The 20,534-nt window shown below is 35.3% G+C and overlaps 1 protein-coding gene across 7 annotated transcripts in view; it reads left to right on the forward strand.

The window, feature by feature from the left end:
* Positions 1 to 20,534, forward strand: part of MFSD8 (major facilitator superfamily domain containing 8) — a 45,468-nt gene that overhangs the window by 10,919 nt on the left and 14,015 nt on the right. For 3 of the 7 annotated variants that reach the window (XM_089911517.1, XM_022556922.3, XM_022556921.3), the window contains exons 3-8: positions 2,057 to 2,100; positions 7,595 to 7,835; positions 8,631 to 8,744; positions 11,061 to 11,205; positions 11,926 to 11,981; positions 15,431 to 15,539. In XM_089911517.1, the coding sequence (XP_089767643.1) occupies positions 2,057 to 2,100; positions 7,595 to 7,835; positions 8,631 to 8,744; positions 11,061 to 11,205; positions 11,926 to 11,981; positions 15,431 to 15,539 (709 nt within the window). The other 4 variants (XM_089911518.1, XM_022556923.2, XM_089911520.1 and 1 more) reach the window with 4 other exon arrangements.

Raw genomic sequence — 20,534 nt, forward strand, 5'->3', positions numbered from 1 at the left:
AATTGGCTTGAACAGTAATTTGTATTTTCTTATGAGATATCCATAGTGGGACAACTCCAGGTGAAGTTCACTGGCTCTGCTTCAGAATAAGTTTTTTGGTTTTGCTCTCTTCTGCATATTGCCTTCATTCTTAGGCTATAGGAGGGATGCAGCAGCAGTTCCACGTGCCACATCCTTCCACAGTAATTTTTATTGATTGAAAGGGACTTATTTTTTAAACCTCCAAAGAGACGAGGAGTCCTTTCTGGGAGGTCCCAAAGTAGACCTCCCCTTATTTCTCACTGGTCAGAATTGGGTTACCTGTTAATTTCTAAACCCATCATCAGCTGGGATAGTGAGATCTAATCAGGATCTACCCTCTGGAATTTGGAGTGGACACAGTGTCCTCTAAAGCCTGTGGCTTTGTGGAGGAGTGATGGATACCTCAATACAACCAGGATTCTATCAGAGAGGAGGAAGGGGGCAAATGAATGTTGTGTAGGTAACAATCTCTGCAACAGATTGTTTTTTTATTTAAAGCATTTCTAATTTTTGTACTCATTTATCTAAAATATAAGTAATAATGTCAAATTTAACAGCAAAAAATTTTTTAACTTTAGATTTTAATTGGCATGTGAAACATTTTACCTGTTTACAATTTTCTTGATTGTGAGATAGTAGTCTTATTTTCAAACATTAGTTGATTCTTTTCATCAAGTCAATGTGTTAATTCAAAATACACTAAGATGAAACTAATAATTAAATTATTTTTTAAAACAGACTTTTAAAAAGGAATGTAGTACTGATACTGCAACAACATAGATGAACCTTGAAAGCATTATGCAAAGAAAGAAGCCAGACACAAAAGACCACGTACTGTGTGGTTCTATTCATATGAAAGTCCAGAATAGGAAAATCTATAGAGACAGAAAGTAGATTAGTGGTTGCTTAGGGCTGTTGGGGAAATGATAGAGGATAGAAGAGTATAGCTAAAGGGTCCAGGGTTTCTTTTTGAGGTGACTAAAATATTCTAAAATTGACTGTAGTCATGGTTGCACATATCTGGCACGCTAAGAACCATTGAATTGTACACTTTAAATGGGTGAATTCATTGTGAATTATATCTTAATAGAGCTGTTTTTTTTAAAAATAGCCTTGATAGAATTGTGATTGGATGTGCCTAATATTTAAAATCGACAAATAACATTGGAGTTTATCATTATAGTTCTCAAGCAATAAAAGCTAGCAGAGATAATTTTCTTTTAAGGTATGCCCATCTTGAGAAATTCTGGTTCTTTATAGCCACTGCCCCCTTTAAAGATAATTTTCCTTCTTCTTAGTCCTCCCTACAGTGAATTATCTCTCCCAAACAACACAGATTAGAAGTCTAGCAATTCCTCTATAACAAAGTAGCCTTACCTCCATTCATTTCTGCTATAAAAACTTAACAAAGCTCTCAGTAATTTTCTTTTCTTTTTTTTTAAAATAAATTTATTTATTTTTGGCTGTGTTGGTTCCATGGGCTTTCTCTAGTTGCGGTGAGCAGGGGCTACTCTTCGTTGCAGTGTGCGGGCTTCTCATTGCGGTGGCTTCTCTTGCTGCGGAGCATGGGCTCTAGGTGCACAGGTTTAAGTAGTTGTGGCTCGTGGGCTCTAGAGCGCAGGCTCAGTAGTTGTGGCGCACGGGCTTAGTTGCTCCACGACATGTGGGATCCTTCCAGACCAGGACTCGAACCCGTGTCCCCTGCATTGGCAGGCAGATACTTAAACACTCTGCCACCAGGGAAGTTCCAGTAATTTTCATTTACAGTAAAGACACGTGAATAAGGAGAAATAGGTCTTCTGCTTTTATTATGTTAATTGTGGTGAGGGACTATAATTATATATATGTTTTCCAGCCTTTAATATTTATTTTCCTTCTGATAAATAAAACTCCATTGCTTAATAAATTAGACATTTGTGGTTATAAATTTGTAAATTCAGAATGATGTTTTAAAATCCATGCTATAGTTCAAAAATTTGTATCTATAGTGATGAAATTATTATAAGTATAAATAACAGAATTTGCCTCTTCACAGGATTTTCTATTGTGATAATGTCAATATGGCCATATCTCCAAAAGGTTTGTGCACTTTATTCGTCTCTTATGTAGCTGTAGTAGTAATAACTCTTATGTAGTTAAGAGTTTTCTAGAGAATCTCTTTGGTATTCTGAGTTAATCTTTACTAAAATAACTTGAGATAATAATTCTTCAAAAGAGGCTTATAAGTAAGGTGACTGTATGCTTGATTGTGCAAACCAGAGCACTCTTGAAGTGAAAAGAGTGCTTTAGCAGGAAAATAGGATTATATCCAGACAATCGCAGGCAAATGTAGATGTATGGTCACCTACTTATTAGCCACTTTCCCATCCCATCCATATCCCTTCCCTAATAAAAAGGAAACTAAGCTAGACATAGTCTGAATTCCTATAATGTATAAATGATATTGCTATGGAATAACTTGATGCTTTCTGATAGAATAATTTGGGTTGTCAGGTGACATTATGAAAAGAATAGACAATACGTGTATTTTGATGCTGTGGTTACTACATGGGACGGAGGGAGTGACAAGAAGATGCAAGTTTGGTGGGTACTCTAACATCAATTGATCATCAGTTGATGATCAAGTCCTGTCAATTCTACCTTTTTAAAAAATATATTTGACATATAACTGTCACTTCTGTCTTAAAATTCCAGTAATGAATTTATTAAAAATCAGTATTTAAGGTAGAGACATAATTAATCTATAATAATATTTCAGTTAAGGTTCTTGAAGGAGTTCCTCTGTGCTTCCTAACTCCTCTTCACTCCTTAACCTGCTACAATCTGATTAACTCCTCTGCTACCCTGCAACTGCTCTTGATGAGGTCTCCAATGACTTAATCGCTCACCAAATAGTAGATACTTTTCAGTCCTTACTTTAGGTGACATTTGGGTAGTGTTTGACATTGTTGTCCTCTCTTTGCTTCTTGAAACTCTCTCTTAGCTTCCATGACATTACTCTTAACTCTTTATTCTTAAATTATTTTGTGTATTTTTCTTTATCAACTTGCCCCTTATATTTTGGTTTTCTCCAGAGGAGAGAGAGAGAAAGAGAGAGAAAGAGAGAGAGAGAGAGAGAGAGAGAGAGAGAGAGAGAGTGTGTGTGTGTGTGTGTGTGTGTGTGTGTGTGTTTCAGCCTAGATCCTGAGCCTTGGCCAATATTAGATCTATAGCCAGTAATTTATTATATCATGTACTTGGATGAACCTAAGGTCCTCAGATCTTTACACTTTTTCCTCCTTTTTTTTCTGGAGTGCTTTCCTTCCCTCCATCTCTCCTTTCCTCTGCCATTCCCTTCCTCCCCTTCTTCTCCACTATTTTTTATTAATTCTTCAAGGCTTTGATCCAATGTCACCTCCTCTGAAAAGCCTTTCCTTACTGTCCCTCACCCCAGTTTGCATTAGAAGGTTTTCCTGTGTGCTTCCATATCCCTTTATCATTAATACTTATCATTGAGTGTTGTAACAGCGTTTAAAAATTATACCTATTATATAAGAAACTTATTGACATCTTATATTTCATTTTAGATTTTTTAGTTTTTATAATTTTGTTTTCTTTTTTTTTTTTTTTTTGTGGTACGCGGGCCTCTCACTGTTGTGGCCTCTCCCGTTGCGGAGCACAGGCTCCAGACGCGCAGGCTCAGTGGCCATGGCTCATGGGCCCAGCTGCTCCGCGGCATGTGGGATCTTCCCGGACCGGGGCACGAACTCGTGTCCCCTGCATCGGCAGGCGGACTCTCAACCACTGCGCCACCAGGGAAGCCCAGTTTTTATAATTTTTAACTTAAAAATACTATTTTCTTATGCTATCTTTTAAAAGAAATATAGGAAAAAATACACATTTTACTTTTTAGTGATTTAGTGCCACATTTTCACTGCCATTTTGAAAATTAATTTAAACTAATTAAAAATTTATTTTACATGAAGTCATTACTCATGACACTAAAAATTCTTTCCATACTGGCAGAATTATTAGAATTGGAACAGAATATTTAACAATTCTGGAGCAATATCTTCTGTGCTAAAATATGTATTTCCATGTATAAAAACTCTTGATTTCTATGGTCCCTGTATCTAGTTTGTTTAACCTCAAAATTCTCAAAAGAAAGGTATTTACAAAATTAGGTCTACTCAGCATAATAAATTGAATTTTGAAAAGGTACACTCCTTTCTCCAGATATTTGTAATCTCTTCAAAGGTAAATTTATTGAGAGCACATGAACATATCACTAGTTCTTTGGCAAAACAAGCATAACATTTCCACCAAAAACCTTGTGAGTTAATTTTCTCAAGTTATTTCATAATAATATTATAGCTCATTGTGTGCCAGGCACAATACTAAATCTTTCATCTAAATCATCTTTTAATCTTCATAACAACTCTGTGAGGTGGTCATTATCACTCCTGTTTAACAGATAAAGAAACTCAGACTAGAGAAGTTAGGTAGCTTGCCCAAGATCACACAGCTAGAAAATGGTAGAATCAAGCCTATCTGAAACCAAAATCTGACTCTACAGTGCTATGTTACCTACTGTCTTAAGATTTTTCATTCTTTTTTTTAAATGTTATTTGTTTATTTATTTTATTGAAGTATAGTTGATTTACAATGTTTCAGGTGTATAGCAAAGTGATTCAGTTATACACACACACACATTCTTTTTCTGATTCGTTTCCATTATAGGTTTTTACAAGCTACTGAATATAGTTCCCTGTGCTATACAGTAGGTCATTGCTGTTTATCAAAATTTTCATTTTTAATCGAAGGCTACTATCTCTTTTACGATAATATGTTACCAAATATTACTTAGCTTAAAAGTCATCTGTGAGAAAGATAAAAAGCTAGGCCCAACCACCCCTCTAAAACCCCCAAACAGTAAGTTATCTGTCTGAAAGGAATTTGGCACTGCTGTGAATCACTGACTTGTGCTTCTGGCCCTGGCTGATAGCTATCAGCCCAGTGATTCCGTAGCCTGTGTTGCCCAGAGTTGTGATTGATTTCCAGGAAAACTCATATTCTTAAACCCAGATTTTGAATTGGAATGATAGGTTATCTGTAGGCCCAGGGACATAGTGGGACTACTCATGCATGTTACAATAAAATATAATAATAAAACTGACATATCAGTAAAAACAAAATACCAAGAAATATTAATTTTTTATGTATAGGTAACAATCATTTAGTGCATACTATAGGCAGACATGACCCTAGGCACTATACATGTCTTGGCTTAAATAATTCTCATAACAACTCTGTGAAGTTACCCCCATTTGACAGATAAAGAATTAAAGCATGCTGGTTTTTTTCCTCAGCTACTCAAAAATGTAGGATTTTTCAGAATCAGTTAAGTAGAACCTGGTTTGGAAACTCCTTGATGGCAAGAACTGTGTTTATTCAATTTGTATTCATATAGCCTCGTACAGGTTTTGTCGCAGAGAAGGCCTTAGTGACTGTTAATTGGATGAATAAGCAATAATCTATAAGTAAATAGTTGAGGAGGCTTGGAACACATCTCAGCTCCCATAGCGAAGCATTAAGAGTTCTAGAACTTTGACTTTGTCAATATTATTAACATGTTTAGAGAAGAATGTTTTGAAATTCAGTACAGCGCACTGTGGGCTTTTTTTTTAAGAGAAGAGATGGATCTAACTTTCACTGAAGTGTGCAAAACCAAACAAGTTTACAGATAATTACCATACAATATGAGTGGGTAAAAGTCTTAAGAGCTTGATGTGTGAGTGTGTGTGCATGTTCACAGGGGAGAGGGAGCTAGAGGGAGAGGGAGAGAGGCAGAGAGGCAGAGAGAGACAGAAGGAGTGGGGGCTGGGGGAGAGAGAGACATACACACAGATTGACACAGACAGACAGACATGGGGGTTAGGGAGATGTTGCTGATCCAGACTAAAGAGATCCTGGAAGATTTCCCAAAAGCAGTTATACCTGAGCTGAGTTTGGAAGGCCTACAGAAACTGGTCACCAGAAGGGGCAGTCTGGGCCACGGAGTAGGAGTTTGGAAAGGCATTCCTGATGGAAGGGGCAGTAGAGGATCCTGTGCAAAGGCCTGGAAACAAAGAGCTTGACTCATTTTGGAAACTTCAAAAAGTTCTGTGTGGCTGGAAGTTAGAACTGGGGGGAGGGAGCATGCAGAGAGATGAAGTTAGAGAGGAGAGACAATGACCAGCTTGTGAGCTAGTTTTACATAATAAGTAGTTTAGACTTTATCCTGAAAACCATATGATAGAGATCATTAGAGATGGCCAGAGGATTGGAAACAACATGCTGTTATTACTATAAGAGAGAGAGAAACACACAGGAGCACAGATAACAGTTCAATTACTGAACTGATACCTTCTGTTGTAGCATAGAACCTGTATCTTCCAAACCATTTTACTTTCCTGTTACAATTCTAGCAGAATTCTAGCAGATTCCAGTTTTCCAGTCATTGTAAAGAATAGTATCCAATAAAAATAGCAAATGTTGTTAAAATTGTTAGAGCCATCTTCAATAGTCAGCTCACTTCTGTCCATGAAATGGACACTTGACTATTATGATCAATTGATATCCTGAGAAGACACTTTTATCCTTTTGCTTTCAAACCACTAGACATTTAATATTAAAATTGTTTTCATTGCTTTTTTGAAAATTAATTTTTAAATTTATATGACATGAAGTCATTATACTTATTCACTCTTATTTCTCATCCCACACAAACAGAAATGTACGTAAATATCTTCATTTTAAGCTTTTTAAAAATATCTTTGGAAGAGAAAAGGCCATGGTTTTCCTTATTAAGTTGTTCTACCACTTAACCTATATATGTTTAAACTTATGTCCTAAAATTTAATGGCTTTTATTTTTCCAAATTATTATGTAACCTACCATATTTTTAAAAACCCCATCTGTTGATTTATTCCATAGTCCCTTTTGTAAGCTAAAATTTTCTGTTTTCTGAAAGTATTTTCTGAGTTGTAATCATTTGGTTTTAACCTCAGTATTAATGATATATAAATCCTCTTTGGTAGAATCCTGGATTGTCTATGCTGAAAGGAAGAATTAGTAGTAGGTTTAATGAGAGAAATTTTATTATTGTCTTTAAGCATTTGATTATTGTGCCCAGTTAAAAAAAATAGATTCACAGTGCTAATGGTTGTTTAGTTTATAGAGTAGCATAAGGTAAATAATTGTATTTACTTTACAAGAATTAAAGAATGGCATATTATTTTTATGATGTTATTGTTAAGTATATAATGTGATTTTTTAAACAAGATTTTTATGACAGAATTTCTATAATTGTTCTAAAAGATGAAGTTTCCTAAACATTTTTCCTTGTGTATAGTGAATTGTTAACACATTTAATTGTAATGTCAGAAGTTTGAATTCCTTACTGTAAGTAATGGTGTTATAAAACTTATGTGTTAGAATTATTGTTTTTATTTTTTTAATAAGAAATGTTACATGGTCAGAAAAAATGTATTTGGATTTTTAACTTTACTTTTCTCGGATAACAATTCTTAAAGCATTGTACTTTTTTCTGCAGATTGATCACACTGCCGATGCAAGTTTTTTGGGCTGGGTTATTGCTTCTTTTAGCCTTGGCCAAATGGTAGCTTCACCTATATTTGGTTTGTGGTCTAACTATCGACCAAGAAAAGAGCCTCTTACTGTTTCCATTTTCATTTCGGTGGCAGCCAACTGCCTCTATGCATATGTCCAGGTTCCAGCTTCTCATAATAAATACTACATGTTGGTTGCTCGTGGATTGGTGGGATTTGGAGCAGGTAATATGCATGCATGTATATTTTTGGTTGTGTTGGACTCACATTCATCCTGACATTTATGGCCTTCTCTCATCTAGGGTCACCTCTTCTCAATCTCCTATACGACATTCAACATACAGATGTCTCATTGCAAATATCTTTCCTATCATTTTGCCTTTGCTCATGATGTTCCCATTACCTATAGTTTCTCTCTTCTGTTCCCATGATTCTTCATCCTTCAAGATTCAGTTCAAGTTCCACCTCTTCCATGAAGCTTTCTTAGGCTACACTACTGCTTCTCCAACATGTCTCTGGCATTTGCTTATATACTGTTTTCATCCCTTATCACCAACTAGCTAGTAAACTTAGTGTAATTAGAGGCAATCTATGACTTTTGAAAATATTCTCTAGCCCCTAGCAGAGTCTCTTCAACATAAATGCTCAGCAAATTTTTAGGATTTTTTTTTTATAAACATGCAGAGTGTGTAGCATATTTCTTTTAAAACAATGTAGCAATTAGTAGGACTCCATTCACTCAATGCTTTCTCGGTATTTAATGACGAAAAAAGTTTAAGTTTCCTGTATGCCATTTTTTCATTCATTCACATCTTTAACTGTGTTTTCACAATACTAAAAGTAATATTTTCCATTAATTGATACATTTGTTCACTATACATGCCTTGTATAATCATAAAGAGGAAGCAGTAACTATGTTGTAGGTTAATATTTCTTCTTCTGTATAGAGCCAAATTAAGTCGAATTTTTATAAACTGGAGAATATTTTCTTTTACTTTGTATTATTGTGTCTTTTCTTAGGAAATGTAGCTGTTATTAGATCATATATTGCTGGTGCTACCTCTCTTCAGGAAAGAACAAGTTCCATGGCAAACACAAGTGCATGTCAAGCATTAGGTTTTATTCTAGGTCCAGGTAGGTGTTCTTCACTTATCATTACTTGGATTTGAATTGGGAAAACTTTTGAGGTTCAAATGTTAGATGCAATTCAAGTATAAAACCTCATAGCTGAAGGCAAAGGGAGGGAAACTGATATTTTTTGATCTAGCAGTGAGGCTAGGCTCTTTATATGTGTTAACTCATGTTCCCTAAATCAAATGTTATTAGTCCCACTGTACAGATTAGGACACCAAGGCATAGAGAATCTAAGTAACTTATCCAGGGTCACCCTGATATTAAATGGGAAATATGAGATTCAAACCTCACTGTCTGATTCCAAAGTATATGTTCTGTCAGATAATCATTTAGCTTGACATCTCAGCAAGAGTTTGCTTTTTTTTTCCTGTTTATGAGAAACAAAATTCTTTTAATTGAAGGATTTGAGGAAAGTTATAGGAGGTTTTTTCCCCTTTTTGCCCATACCTTTAAGACTTTTCTAAGGTTGAAGAAAATGAAAGAGTTTAAAAAAGATTTACTAGTCTCTTCTTCTTTCCAAGCTTTCATAGTTTAATGAATATAAAAATATATTAATGAGATTTAATATTTCCCTAAGGCCGATTAATTTTCTGCTAAATGAGTAGAGAAATTAATTTTTTATGCCTAGCATAACTTTGAAAAGCCATATAATTGGCCCATGCTTTTAATATTGCAGTTATAAATAGAATCAATTTGAATCCAGCTCAGTTTACTTCATCATTAACACCCCAACCTCCAGTTTCCATTACTTTGCTTCAACAGAAGAAAGCCTAATTCATCATTCACCAGAATCTAGTATTTTAGTTCGGTGTTCTGGAATAAAATATAAGCAGAAATCTAGAACAATTGAACCTATTGCCTTACTATATGCATGAGGGCATAGTCTGGGTCTTTTTAAGCTTACCACTCTACCCTCAGTTTCTAGCACAGTACCTGGTATAGGCTTAGGTTCTCAGTAAATATTTTGGCCATCTATTTTAAAGATTATTCACGGGGCTTCCCTGGTGGTGTAGTGGTTAAGGATCTGCCTGCCAATGCAGGGGACACGGGTTTGAGCCCTGGTCTGGGAAGATCCCACATGCTGCAGAGCAACTAAGCCCGTGTGCTACAACTACTGAAGCCTGCGCCCCTGGAGCCCGTGCTCCTCAACAAGAGAAGCCACCGCAATGAGAAGCCCACGCTCGCCTCAATTAGAGAAAGCCCGCTGGCAGCAATGAAGACCCAACGCAGCCAAAAATAAATAAATAAGTAAATAAAAATTTTAAAAAAAGATTATTCACTAAAACATTTTATATTAAAGATGAGTAAATGTAGGCCTGAAAAGATTAGATGACTTTTCCAATAATAAACACATCAATAAGCACAAACATTTATTGAGTGCTTAACCATATGCTAGATGCTGTTCTAAGTGCTTTAGGTGCAGTATTTTACTTAATCCTCACTCTAAGGTTACATGTAAAGTCCTGGCAGAACGAGATATAGAATCTAAATCAGGAGAGCAAACCAATACTTACCCAATCTGATTTTTGCCACAGATCCAAATTGAAAGTGGTATTAAATATATATAATTTAAGTACCATATACACAGTAATATTTTAAAATATTGAGTTAAAATGTGACAGTTTCGGGCTTCCCTGGTGGCGCAGTGGTTGAGAGTCCGCCTGCCGATGCAGGGGACGTGGGTTCGTGCCCCGGTCTGGGAAGATCCCACATGCCGCGGAGCGGCTGGGCCCGTGAGCCATTGCTGAGCCTGCGTGTCTGGAGCCTGTGCTCCGCAACGGGAGAGGCCACAACAGTAAGAGGCCCGCGTACCGCAAAAAAAAAAAAAAAAGTGACAGTTTCTTATAATGAAATTGATTAAACTTTAATAATTTACTTATGGAAGAAATTGTATAACTTAAATTTCATACAGAGATGTATTTTAAAAAAAGAAAATACTGGCAAGTTATGTTAGGTATAATCCCTTGTGAATGCCTGTACATCAGTGCTTCTCACCCATTTTTTATGTTATTGTCTCCCTAAGGAGGCTTTTCAGACATTTCTTTCCTAATCACTTCACCCCATGAAATTTTAATACCACAGACCTATATTGTATGTGTTTTATGTACTGTATGCATATCTGTGCTTTATACAGAAAAAGAGTAAATGTTTTGCCTCTCCCCACCAAGAACCAATTTTCTTGCCCCTGTTGAGATGTCTGATGCAGATGGATGATTCCATATATTACTTCCAATTCTATGGTAAATATTTCTCACATTTATTTTAGCCTGTGCCTCCCATATAATAATTAATCTGTATACATTTTATTTTAATAAGTTTTTCAGACTTGTTTCGCACTCATTGGAGAAAAGGGTGTGACATGGGATACCATTAAGCTGCAGATAAACATGTACACAGCACCAGTTTTACTTGGCGCCTTCCTGGGAATTTTAAATATTATTCTGATTCTTACTGTATTAAGGTAATTAGATAGAAATGATAAAACTACTCTTGTAGATTGTGAAATTAAATAAGCATTATCATTGTTGGAGAATTATTATTTCTATGATGTCTTTATTTGGTTTTTGATGTCTAGTTGTGTTCATATTTTCTTATGAGCTAATGCATGTGGTACTGACAACTAAAATAATAGATGATGAATAAGAACAGATTATAAGGTCTTTAAAGATTCAAGGTTTGGTCTTGGTCTACTAATGATAGATTTCTAAGTAGGGGAAATGGCATGAAAGCAACATTTTAAGTAGATTAATGATTAGGTTCAACCTTAGATACAAAAGTTACTCATAATGTGTATCTCTTATCTTTTATATATTAGAAAAAATTTTATAAAACTGCAGAAGTTTTGTTACTTTATATTTCTTTGGAGTGTTTCATCCAAGAGTCCAAAATGTTTATAACTCATGTTAAAAATCATTGGAAAACTTCAAATACTGATTAAGGCAGCTCATGTGTGCTTTTGGATGAATTGAGGGTTTTTTCATTTTATATGATAATATAATAATAATTGTAACTTGTATTTTAAAAATTTTATTGGTTATATATCATAATAATTTCATTACTCAGAAGACAGTAAAATAAACTATACCAGAATGTGAAAAAATAGAAAGCTAGTAATAAATTTAAACTATTATCTATTATACTAAGCCTTTCATGGATACAATATTTATGTTTTTCTTTTAAGAGAACATCGTGTGGATGACTCAGGACGACAGTGTAAAAATATTAATTTTGAAGAAGGTACTATTGACCTGTTTGACTAAATTACTATAATATTACAAAGTGTTTCTAATGATTCTGTGTCTCTGAGGACAGTACAATGGGTAATTGGGGAAGATCTTCAAAGTTGAAAGTTAGCTAAGTTGATTTTTTTTAAAGGCATGCCTATATCAGTGACTTGGTGTGCACAATTAGTAAGGTTAAGACCATTGCTAAAAATCACTTCATCTTGTTTCCAAAAAGCCAATATCCTAAAATCCTTGAGATTTTGGAATGATTTCAGTATTATTGCTACCAAATGTATCTTTCTGTTTCAAGTATTTCTTTATTCACTTAATCATGGGAATAAGTATGGTTTCTCTTTTGTATTTTTATTCTTTTGGTATACTCTACAAATACCCATTTTCATCCTTCATATCTTTCTCTGACTTATAAATAGGTACCCAGTCTGATAAGTAGGTATATTTTACTAAATAAACCATTATTTAAGTACTCCTAGTTATGTCCTCCTTGAGGATTGTCCCCCCATGCAAAAGAATGCAATTTAGTCCTTGTCCTCAAGGAGTTTATAAAGTTTTGGAAAAGACACTGTTAATTTTACCAAGTTCTTTGATAGACATTTTATTTAATTTTTACAACAAAACTGGTGGAAGATAAAGTTAAAAGTAGTCGGGTGGAGAGCAGAGTGGTGAGGAGCTATAGCAAATTTTGAACAAAGGAGAAGTATGACGATAGATTGCAAGTGAGGCTAATCCAGATATGTAAAGGCCTGAACTACAGCAGTAACTGAGAATGGAGAAGGGATGAGATATGAGCTTTTGAAGAAGAAAAAAAAAAGATTCTGACAGGTTGGATAGGGAATATTAAGGAATGGAGGGGGTTGTTGAAGATGTCTGCTGGGTTTTGATTCTAGATAATTGAAGGAATGAGAGAAGGAGAATTTAAGAAGGGACACTGGCTGAAAAGATAAGGTGATTTCAATTTGGTTTAAACCAAATATAATGCTACCCTAGAACAACTAAAAAATTCCAGAGGCATCTGTAATTCTGGCAGTAGAGATCAAAGCTAGAGATAGAAATTTGGGAATCATCTAGTGAAAAACACTACAGCAACAAAGAGAGAGTGAGAGAAAGGAGGAAAGGAAGGGGTAGATGAATCAAGTGTGGCAAAATATTGTTGAATCTAGGGCATAGATGGATAAGGATGTGTTTGAAAGTTTTCAAAATAAAAAGAAAGAAAAAAAGAAACAATGAGTGGTGAGGAAGTGCCGGCAGTGGGTTTAAGCTACTGTTTTGAAAAGGTGTAAGATAGGATGCTAACTTAAAGGACCTATCTCTCTACCTCTTTAAAGGTAAAGAGAATGAGCAAGTTAAAGAGGGTGAGGTTGAGGGGCTGAGAAAGGGAAGATGCACAAGAAATCTTTCATAAGTTGAAGGGGATAACCATATAGATCCTTGCTTTATTGACTTTAATATGCTTAGAAAACACCTGGGAACCTTGTTAAAATGCAGAGTCTGTTTCAGTAGGCCTGGAGAGGGAGAATCTACATTTATAACAAGCTCCTATGGGAACTGATGCTGCTGGTCTATGAACCACACTTTGAGTAGCAAAGACATACAGCTACATTGTCAAATGTGGTAGCCACTAGTCGTATTTGGCTGTTTAAACTTAATTACATTTAAGAAATTCCTCATTCTCACTATCTCACTAGCTACATTTTTTTTTTTTGGCTGTGTGGCGTGGCTTGCAGGATCTTAGCTCCCTAACCAGGGATTGAACCCGGGCCACATCAGTGAAAGCGCCGAGTCCTAGCCACCAGACCTCCAGGGAACTCCCACACTAGCTACATGTCAAGTGCTTAGTTAATGGGTATATGTGACTAACAGCCAGCTGTACTGGACAGTAGAGAGAAAGAACATTTCCATCACGTCAGAGTTCTATTGGACAACACTGCTCTAAAGCACAAATAGGAGTTTAAAAAGGAGAGATCTATTTTCTTTCATAAGATTTCTAGCTTCTTCAAAATAATTTTTATAAAACAAAGATCATTTTAAAATTTCAATAAATGTTTAGATAAAACATCAAGTTGTTCCTATTATTAAAGATGTTATCATGGGATGGGATTTAATTTCCAATTACAGTTTTTTAATCAATATGCAGTGTTTTCTTAAAATTCTTATAATTAGGATACCTAGTCAGTTCCCACAGTTTAGGATGCAACATTTCTGAGTCTCCCCACTAAAGCTAGCACTGGTTGGAGGCTGCAGAAAAGTAAACTCCAGTCTAACTTGGGGCAATGTTGATATTTGATTCAAAGGAGTAAAGACTGGCTTCTAGATGGTGATTGAGAATCAGGGAGGTCTATCCAAAATAATTTGAGGCCCACAGGGACCAGAGTCTACCCCAGAAAAGGAACTGGACAAAGGTGTGACTGCTTTTCTTTGTGTGAAAGGGAGGTCATAACCCTATGTCAAGTGTCCAAGGTGCTTAATTGCCCCCAAGTATAGCAGACTATTTTCAAATCTCACTTATTATTGGAGGAAGAACTCCTCCTCAGGAATCCTGAGATATAAAGTCAGACACTATTATGAAAAAATTATAGAAATTTATTGTGTCTTAGGAAAATCACCCCCTGCCCCCACTTCTGCCACACATACACTTAAAGATAACATAAATACATTCTTGTATTACTTACCTGGTTTACTCTGAATAAGTGGGTAAATTATAAAGTAGCATGATGGATGTGTATACATACATGTATCAATATATATGGCTTCACATTTCTCAATTACATCAGATATAGCTTATATTGAGTGTGTTACTTAACTATATAGTTCAAGATAAGTGAACATCTTAACTCATTTGCCTTCCTAATTTATAAAACCACAATCAAATCTTGGTAGTTCTTTGCAAAACATATAAATGATAACGTAAGAACTTAAAAAAAATTGTGGTTAAAAAATAAGGATATTTACTAATAGTAATTCTACGTACTGTTGAAATTCAAAATATATATCCATTGAGGTGAATCATAGAACTGAGAACTTATTTAATAAACTATTTGAGGTCTTCATGAAATCCGTGTAACTTTAAAATTTAGGTAAGGTAGAAAAAAATCTGCAACTGAAATTTAAAGCAAATTTAGTATTTAGTATGAGATCATTTTATAGAATTCTATGGACATACATTTCTGTTTTTGATTGAGAGACGCCGAATAGAAAATCTGAGTATTTCCTGTAGGTAACAGAATTGAAGTGTATGTCCTGGGAAGAAAATTCACTTTAATTTTAAATGCCATTTAAAAGTTATTTCTGTTATGTAAGTTGTTAATTTTTAAATTGTTTGAAAGCCTAAAAAAATGATTTTAAATGTTTAGTCATTGAATTTGCTACGTATAATTTTACACTGTTTTAGTGTCATAAGAAAAATTAGTTGTGTAGGTAATATAATTTTTCTTCTGTTTACTACAGCAAGTACAGATGAAGTTCAGGTCCCCCAAGGAAATATTGATCAAGTTGCTGTTGTGGCCACCAATGTTCTGTTTTTTGTGATTCTGTTTATCTTTGCCCTTTTTGAAACGTAAGTTATTTTCTGTTTTCATCTAAATCTGTGTAAATAACCTGTATTTCTTAATGCAATATTAATCAGGAATATAGATGTTCTCAAAATCCTTATGTAAGGCATATTTTTCTTATCATGATGTAAAAAGCATATATAAATTTTTTGCCTTTAACTTGAATGTAGTTAATTCTCTGCCTGTAATCTTACTGCCTTATCTTCCTTCCTTATAAGGAAGTCTGTTTCACTAGTCTTTCTCCCTTTCTTCTGAGTTTTATAATAAATATGCTTATAAAACTTTGTGTATTAATTTAATTTACTTTAAGCTATGTAGCTCCCTACATATGTATGTTGGGTTCAGTCTAGAAATTTTAACTCTGTTTAAGCCCTGATCCTGAAAAAACTTAGTATATTGCAGAATCTCTGCCTTGTGTAGGCTTTGTTGACCATTAGTTATCATATGGCTTTTTTTGTTTTTTAATTGGAGTATAGTTGCTTTACAGTATTGTGTTAGTTTTTGCTGTACAACGAAGTGAATCAGCTATATGTATACATACATCCCCTCCCTCTGGGGCGTCCCTCCCACTTCCCCCACAATCCCACCCACCTAGATCATCACAGAGCATTGAGCTGAGCTCCCTGTGCTATATACAGCAGGTTCCACTAGCTATCTGTTTTACACATGGTAGCATATATATGTCAATCCTAATCTCCCAATTCATCCCACCCTCCCCTTCCCCACCATGTCCACATATCCGTTCTCTACATCTGCGTCTCAATTCCTGCCCTGAAGATACGTTCATCTGTACCATTTTTCTAGATTCCACATATATGCGTTAATATACTATATTTGTTTTTACCTTTCTGACTTACTTTACCCTGTATGACATACTCTGGGTCCATCCATATCTCTACAAATGACCCAATTATTTATGGCTGAGTAATATTCCATTGTATATATGTACCACATCTTCTTTATCCTTTCATCTGTTGATGGACATTTAGGTTGTTTCCATGTCCTGGCTATTGTAAATAGTGCTGCAGTGAACACTGGGGTACATGTGTCTCTTTGAATTATGGTTTTCTCCAGATATATGCCCAGGAGTGGGACTGCAGTGTCATATGGTAGCTCTATTTTTAGTTTTTTAATGAACGTCCATACTGTTCTCCATAGTGGCTGTATCAATTTACATTCCCACCAACAGTGCAAGAGGGTTCCCTTTTCTCCACACCCTCTCCAGCATTTATTGTTTGTAGATTTTTTGATGATGGCCATTCTGACCAGTGTGAGGTGATACCTCATTGTAGTTTTGATATGCATTTCTCTAACGATTAGTGATGTTGAGCATCTTTTCAAGTGCCTCTTGGCCATCTGTATGTCTTCTTTGGAGAAATGTCTATTTAGATCTTCTTCCCATTTTTTGATTGGGTTTTTTTTTTTTTTTTGATATTGAGCTGCATGAGCTGTTTGTATATTTTGGAGACTAATCCCTTGTTGGTCATCACTTCGTTTGCAAATATTTTCTCCCATTCCGTGGGTTGTCTTTTCATTTTGTTTATGGTTTCCTTTGCTGTGCAAAACCTTTTAAATTTAATTAGGTCTCATTTGTTTATTTTTGTTTTTATTTTCATTACTCTAGGAGGTGGATCCAAAAAGATATTGCTGTGATTTATGTCAGAGAGTGTTCTATGTTTTCCTCTAAGAATTTTATAGTGTCTGGTCTTATATTTAGGTTTTTAATCCATTTTGAGTTTATTTTTGTGTATAGTGTCAGAGAATGTTCTAATTTTGTTCTTTTACTTGTAGAGATCCCAGCACCACTTATTGAAGAGACTGTCTTTTCACCCTTGTATATTCTTGCCTTATTTGTCATAGATTAGGTGACCATAGGTGTGTGGGTTTATCTCTGGGCTTTCTATCCTGTTCCATTGATCTATTTTTCTGTTTTTGTGCCAGTACCATACTGTCTTGATTACTGTAGCTTTGTAGTATAGTCTGAAGTCAGGGAGCCTGATTCCTCCAGCTCCATTTTTCTTTCTCAAGATTGCTTTGGCTATTCGGGGTCTTTTATGTTTCCATATAAATTGTAAAATTTTTTGTTCTAATTCTGTGAAAAATGCCATTGGTAATTTGATAGGGAATGCGTTGAATCTGTAGATTGCTTTGGGTAGTATAGTCATTTTTACAGGGTTGATTCTTCACATCCAAGAACATGGTATATCTCTCCATCTGTTGTGTCATCTTTGATTTCTTTCATCAGTGTTTTATAGTTTTCTGAGTACAGGTCTTTTGCCTCCTTAGGTAGGTTGATTCCTCGGTATCTTATTCTTTTTTGTTGCAATGGTAAATGAGATTGTTTCCTTAATTTCTCTTCCTGATTTTTCGTTCTTAGTGTATAGGAATGTAAGAGATTTCTCTGCTTTAATTTTTATCCTGCAACTTTACCAAATTCATCGATCAGCTCTAGTAGTTTTCTGGTGGAATCTTTAGGATTACCTATGTATAGTATCATGTCATCTGCAAACAGTGACAGTTTTACTTCTTTTCCAATTTGTATTGCTTTTATTTCTTTTTGTTCTCTGATTGCCGTGGCTAGGACTTCCAAAACTATGATGAATATTAGTGGTGAGAGTGGACATCCTTGTCTTGTTCCTGATCTTAGAGGAAATGCTTTGTTTTTCACCATTGAGAATGATGTTTGCTGTAGGTTTGTCATATATGGCCTTTATTATGTTGAGGTAGGTTCCCTCTATACCCACTTTCTGGAGAGTTTTTATCATAAATGTGTGTTGAATTTTGTCAAAAGCTTTTTCTGCATCTATTGAGATATGATCATATGGTTTTTATTCTTTAATTTGTTAATATGGTGTATCACATTGATTGATTTCATATATTGAAGAATCCTTGCATCCCTGGGATAAATCCCACTTGATCATGGTGTGTGATCCTTTTAATGTGTTGTTGGTTTCTGTTTGCTAGAATTTTGTTTAGGATTTTTGCGTCTATGTTCATCAGTGATATTGGTCTGTAATTTCCTTTTTTGGTGTTATCTTTGTCTGGTTTCAGCATCAGGGTGATTGTGGCCTTGTAGAACGAGTTTGGGAGTGTTCCTTCCTCTGCAATTTTTTGGAAGAGTTTGAGAAGGATAGGTGTTAGCTCTTCTCTAAATGTTTGATAGAATTTGCCTGTGAAACCATCTGGTTCTGGACTTTTATTTGCTGCAAGCTTTATAATTACAGTTTGAATTTCATTACTTGTGATTCATCTGTTTATATTTTTTAATTCTTCTTGAATCAGTCTTGGAATGTTGTACCTTTCTATGAATTTGTCCATTTCTTCCAGGTTGTCCATTTTATTGGCATATAGTTCCTTGAAGTAGTCTCTTCTGAGCCATTGTATTTCTGCGGTGTCAGTTGTAATTTCTCCTTTTTCATTTCTAATGTTACTGATTTGAATACTCTCCCTTTTTTCTTGTTGAGTCTGGCTAAAGGTTTATGAATTTTGTTTTCTGTTCTCAAAGAACCAACTTTTAGTTTTATTGATCTTTGCTATTGTTTTCTTCATTTCTATTTCATTTATTTCTATTCTGATCTTTATGATTTCTTTCTTTCTACTAACTTTGGTGTTTTTTGTTCTTCTTTCTCTGGTTGCTTTAGGTGTAAGTTTAGATTGTGTATTTGAGATTTTTCTTGTTTCCTGAGGTGAGATTGAATTACTATAAACTTCCCTCTTAGAACTGCATTTGCTGCATCCCATGAGTTTTGGGTTGTCATGTTTTCGTTGTCATTTGTTTCTTTGTATTTTTTAAAATTTCCTCTTTGATTTCTTCAGTGATCTCTTGGTCATTTAGTAATGTATTGTTTACCCTCCATGTGTTTGTGTTTTTTACAGTTTTTTTCCTGTAATTGATTTCTAATCACATAGCGTTGTGGTTGGAAAAGATGCTTGATATGATTTCAGTTTTCTTAAATTTTCGGTGCCTTGATTTGTGATCCAAGCTGTGATCTATCCTGGAGAATGTTCCATGTGCACTTGAGAAGAAAGTGTATTCTGCCACTTTCGGGTGGACTGTCCTATAAATATCAATTAAATCTATCTGGTCTGTTGTGTCATTTAAAGCTTGTATTTCCTTATTTATTTTCTGTCTGGATGATCTGTCTATTGGTGTAAGTGGGGTGTTAAAGTCCCCCACTATTATTGTGTTACTGTCGATTTCCCCTTTTATGGCTGTTAGCATTTGCCTTATGTATTGAGGTGCTCCTATGCTGGGTGCATAAATATTTTTAATTGTTATATCCTCTTCTTGGATTGATCCATTGATCATTATGTAGTGTCCTTCCTTATCTCTTTTAACAGTCTTTATTTTAAAGTCTATTTTATCTGATATGAGTATTGCTACTCCAGCTTTCTTTTGATTTCCATTTGCATGGCACATCTTTTTCTATCTCCTCGCTTTCAGTCTGTATGTGTCCCTAGGTCTGAAGTGGGTCTCCTCTTTTTTATTATTTTAATTAATTAATTTATTTTTGGCTGTGTTGGGTCTTTGTTGCTGCGTGTGGGCTTTCTCTAGTTGTGGTGAGCGAGGGCTATTCTTCATTGTGGTGTGTGGGCTTCTCATTGCAGTGGCTTCTCTTGTTGTGGAGCACGGGCTCTAGGCACATGGGCCTCAGTAGTTGTGGCATGCGGGCTCAGTAGTTGTGGCTTGTGGGCTTTAGACTGCAGGCTCAGTAGTTGTGGGTCACGGGCTTAGTTGCTTAGCAATATGTGGGATCTTCCCAGACCAGGGATCGAACCCCTGTCCCCTGTGTTGGCAGGCAGATTCTTAACCATTGTGCCACCAGGAAAATCCCTGAAGTGGGCCTCTTGTAGACAGCTTATATATGGGTCTTGTTTTTGTATCCATTCAGCCAGTCTTTGTCTTTTGGTTGGAGCATTTAATCCATTTACATTCAAGGTAATTATTGATATGTATGCTCCTATTACCATTTTCTTAATTGTTTTGGGTTTGTTTTTGT

The sequence above is a fragment of the Delphinapterus leucas genome, chromosome 5, assembly GCF_059928025.1.
Source record: "Delphinapterus leucas isolate spDelLeu-1000000601 "Yukka" chromosome 5, BTC_Dleu_Yukka2, whole genome shotgun sequence".
In the NCBI taxonomy this organism is placed as follows: Eukaryota; Metazoa; Chordata; class Mammalia; order Artiodactyla; family Monodontidae; genus Delphinapterus; species Delphinapterus leucas.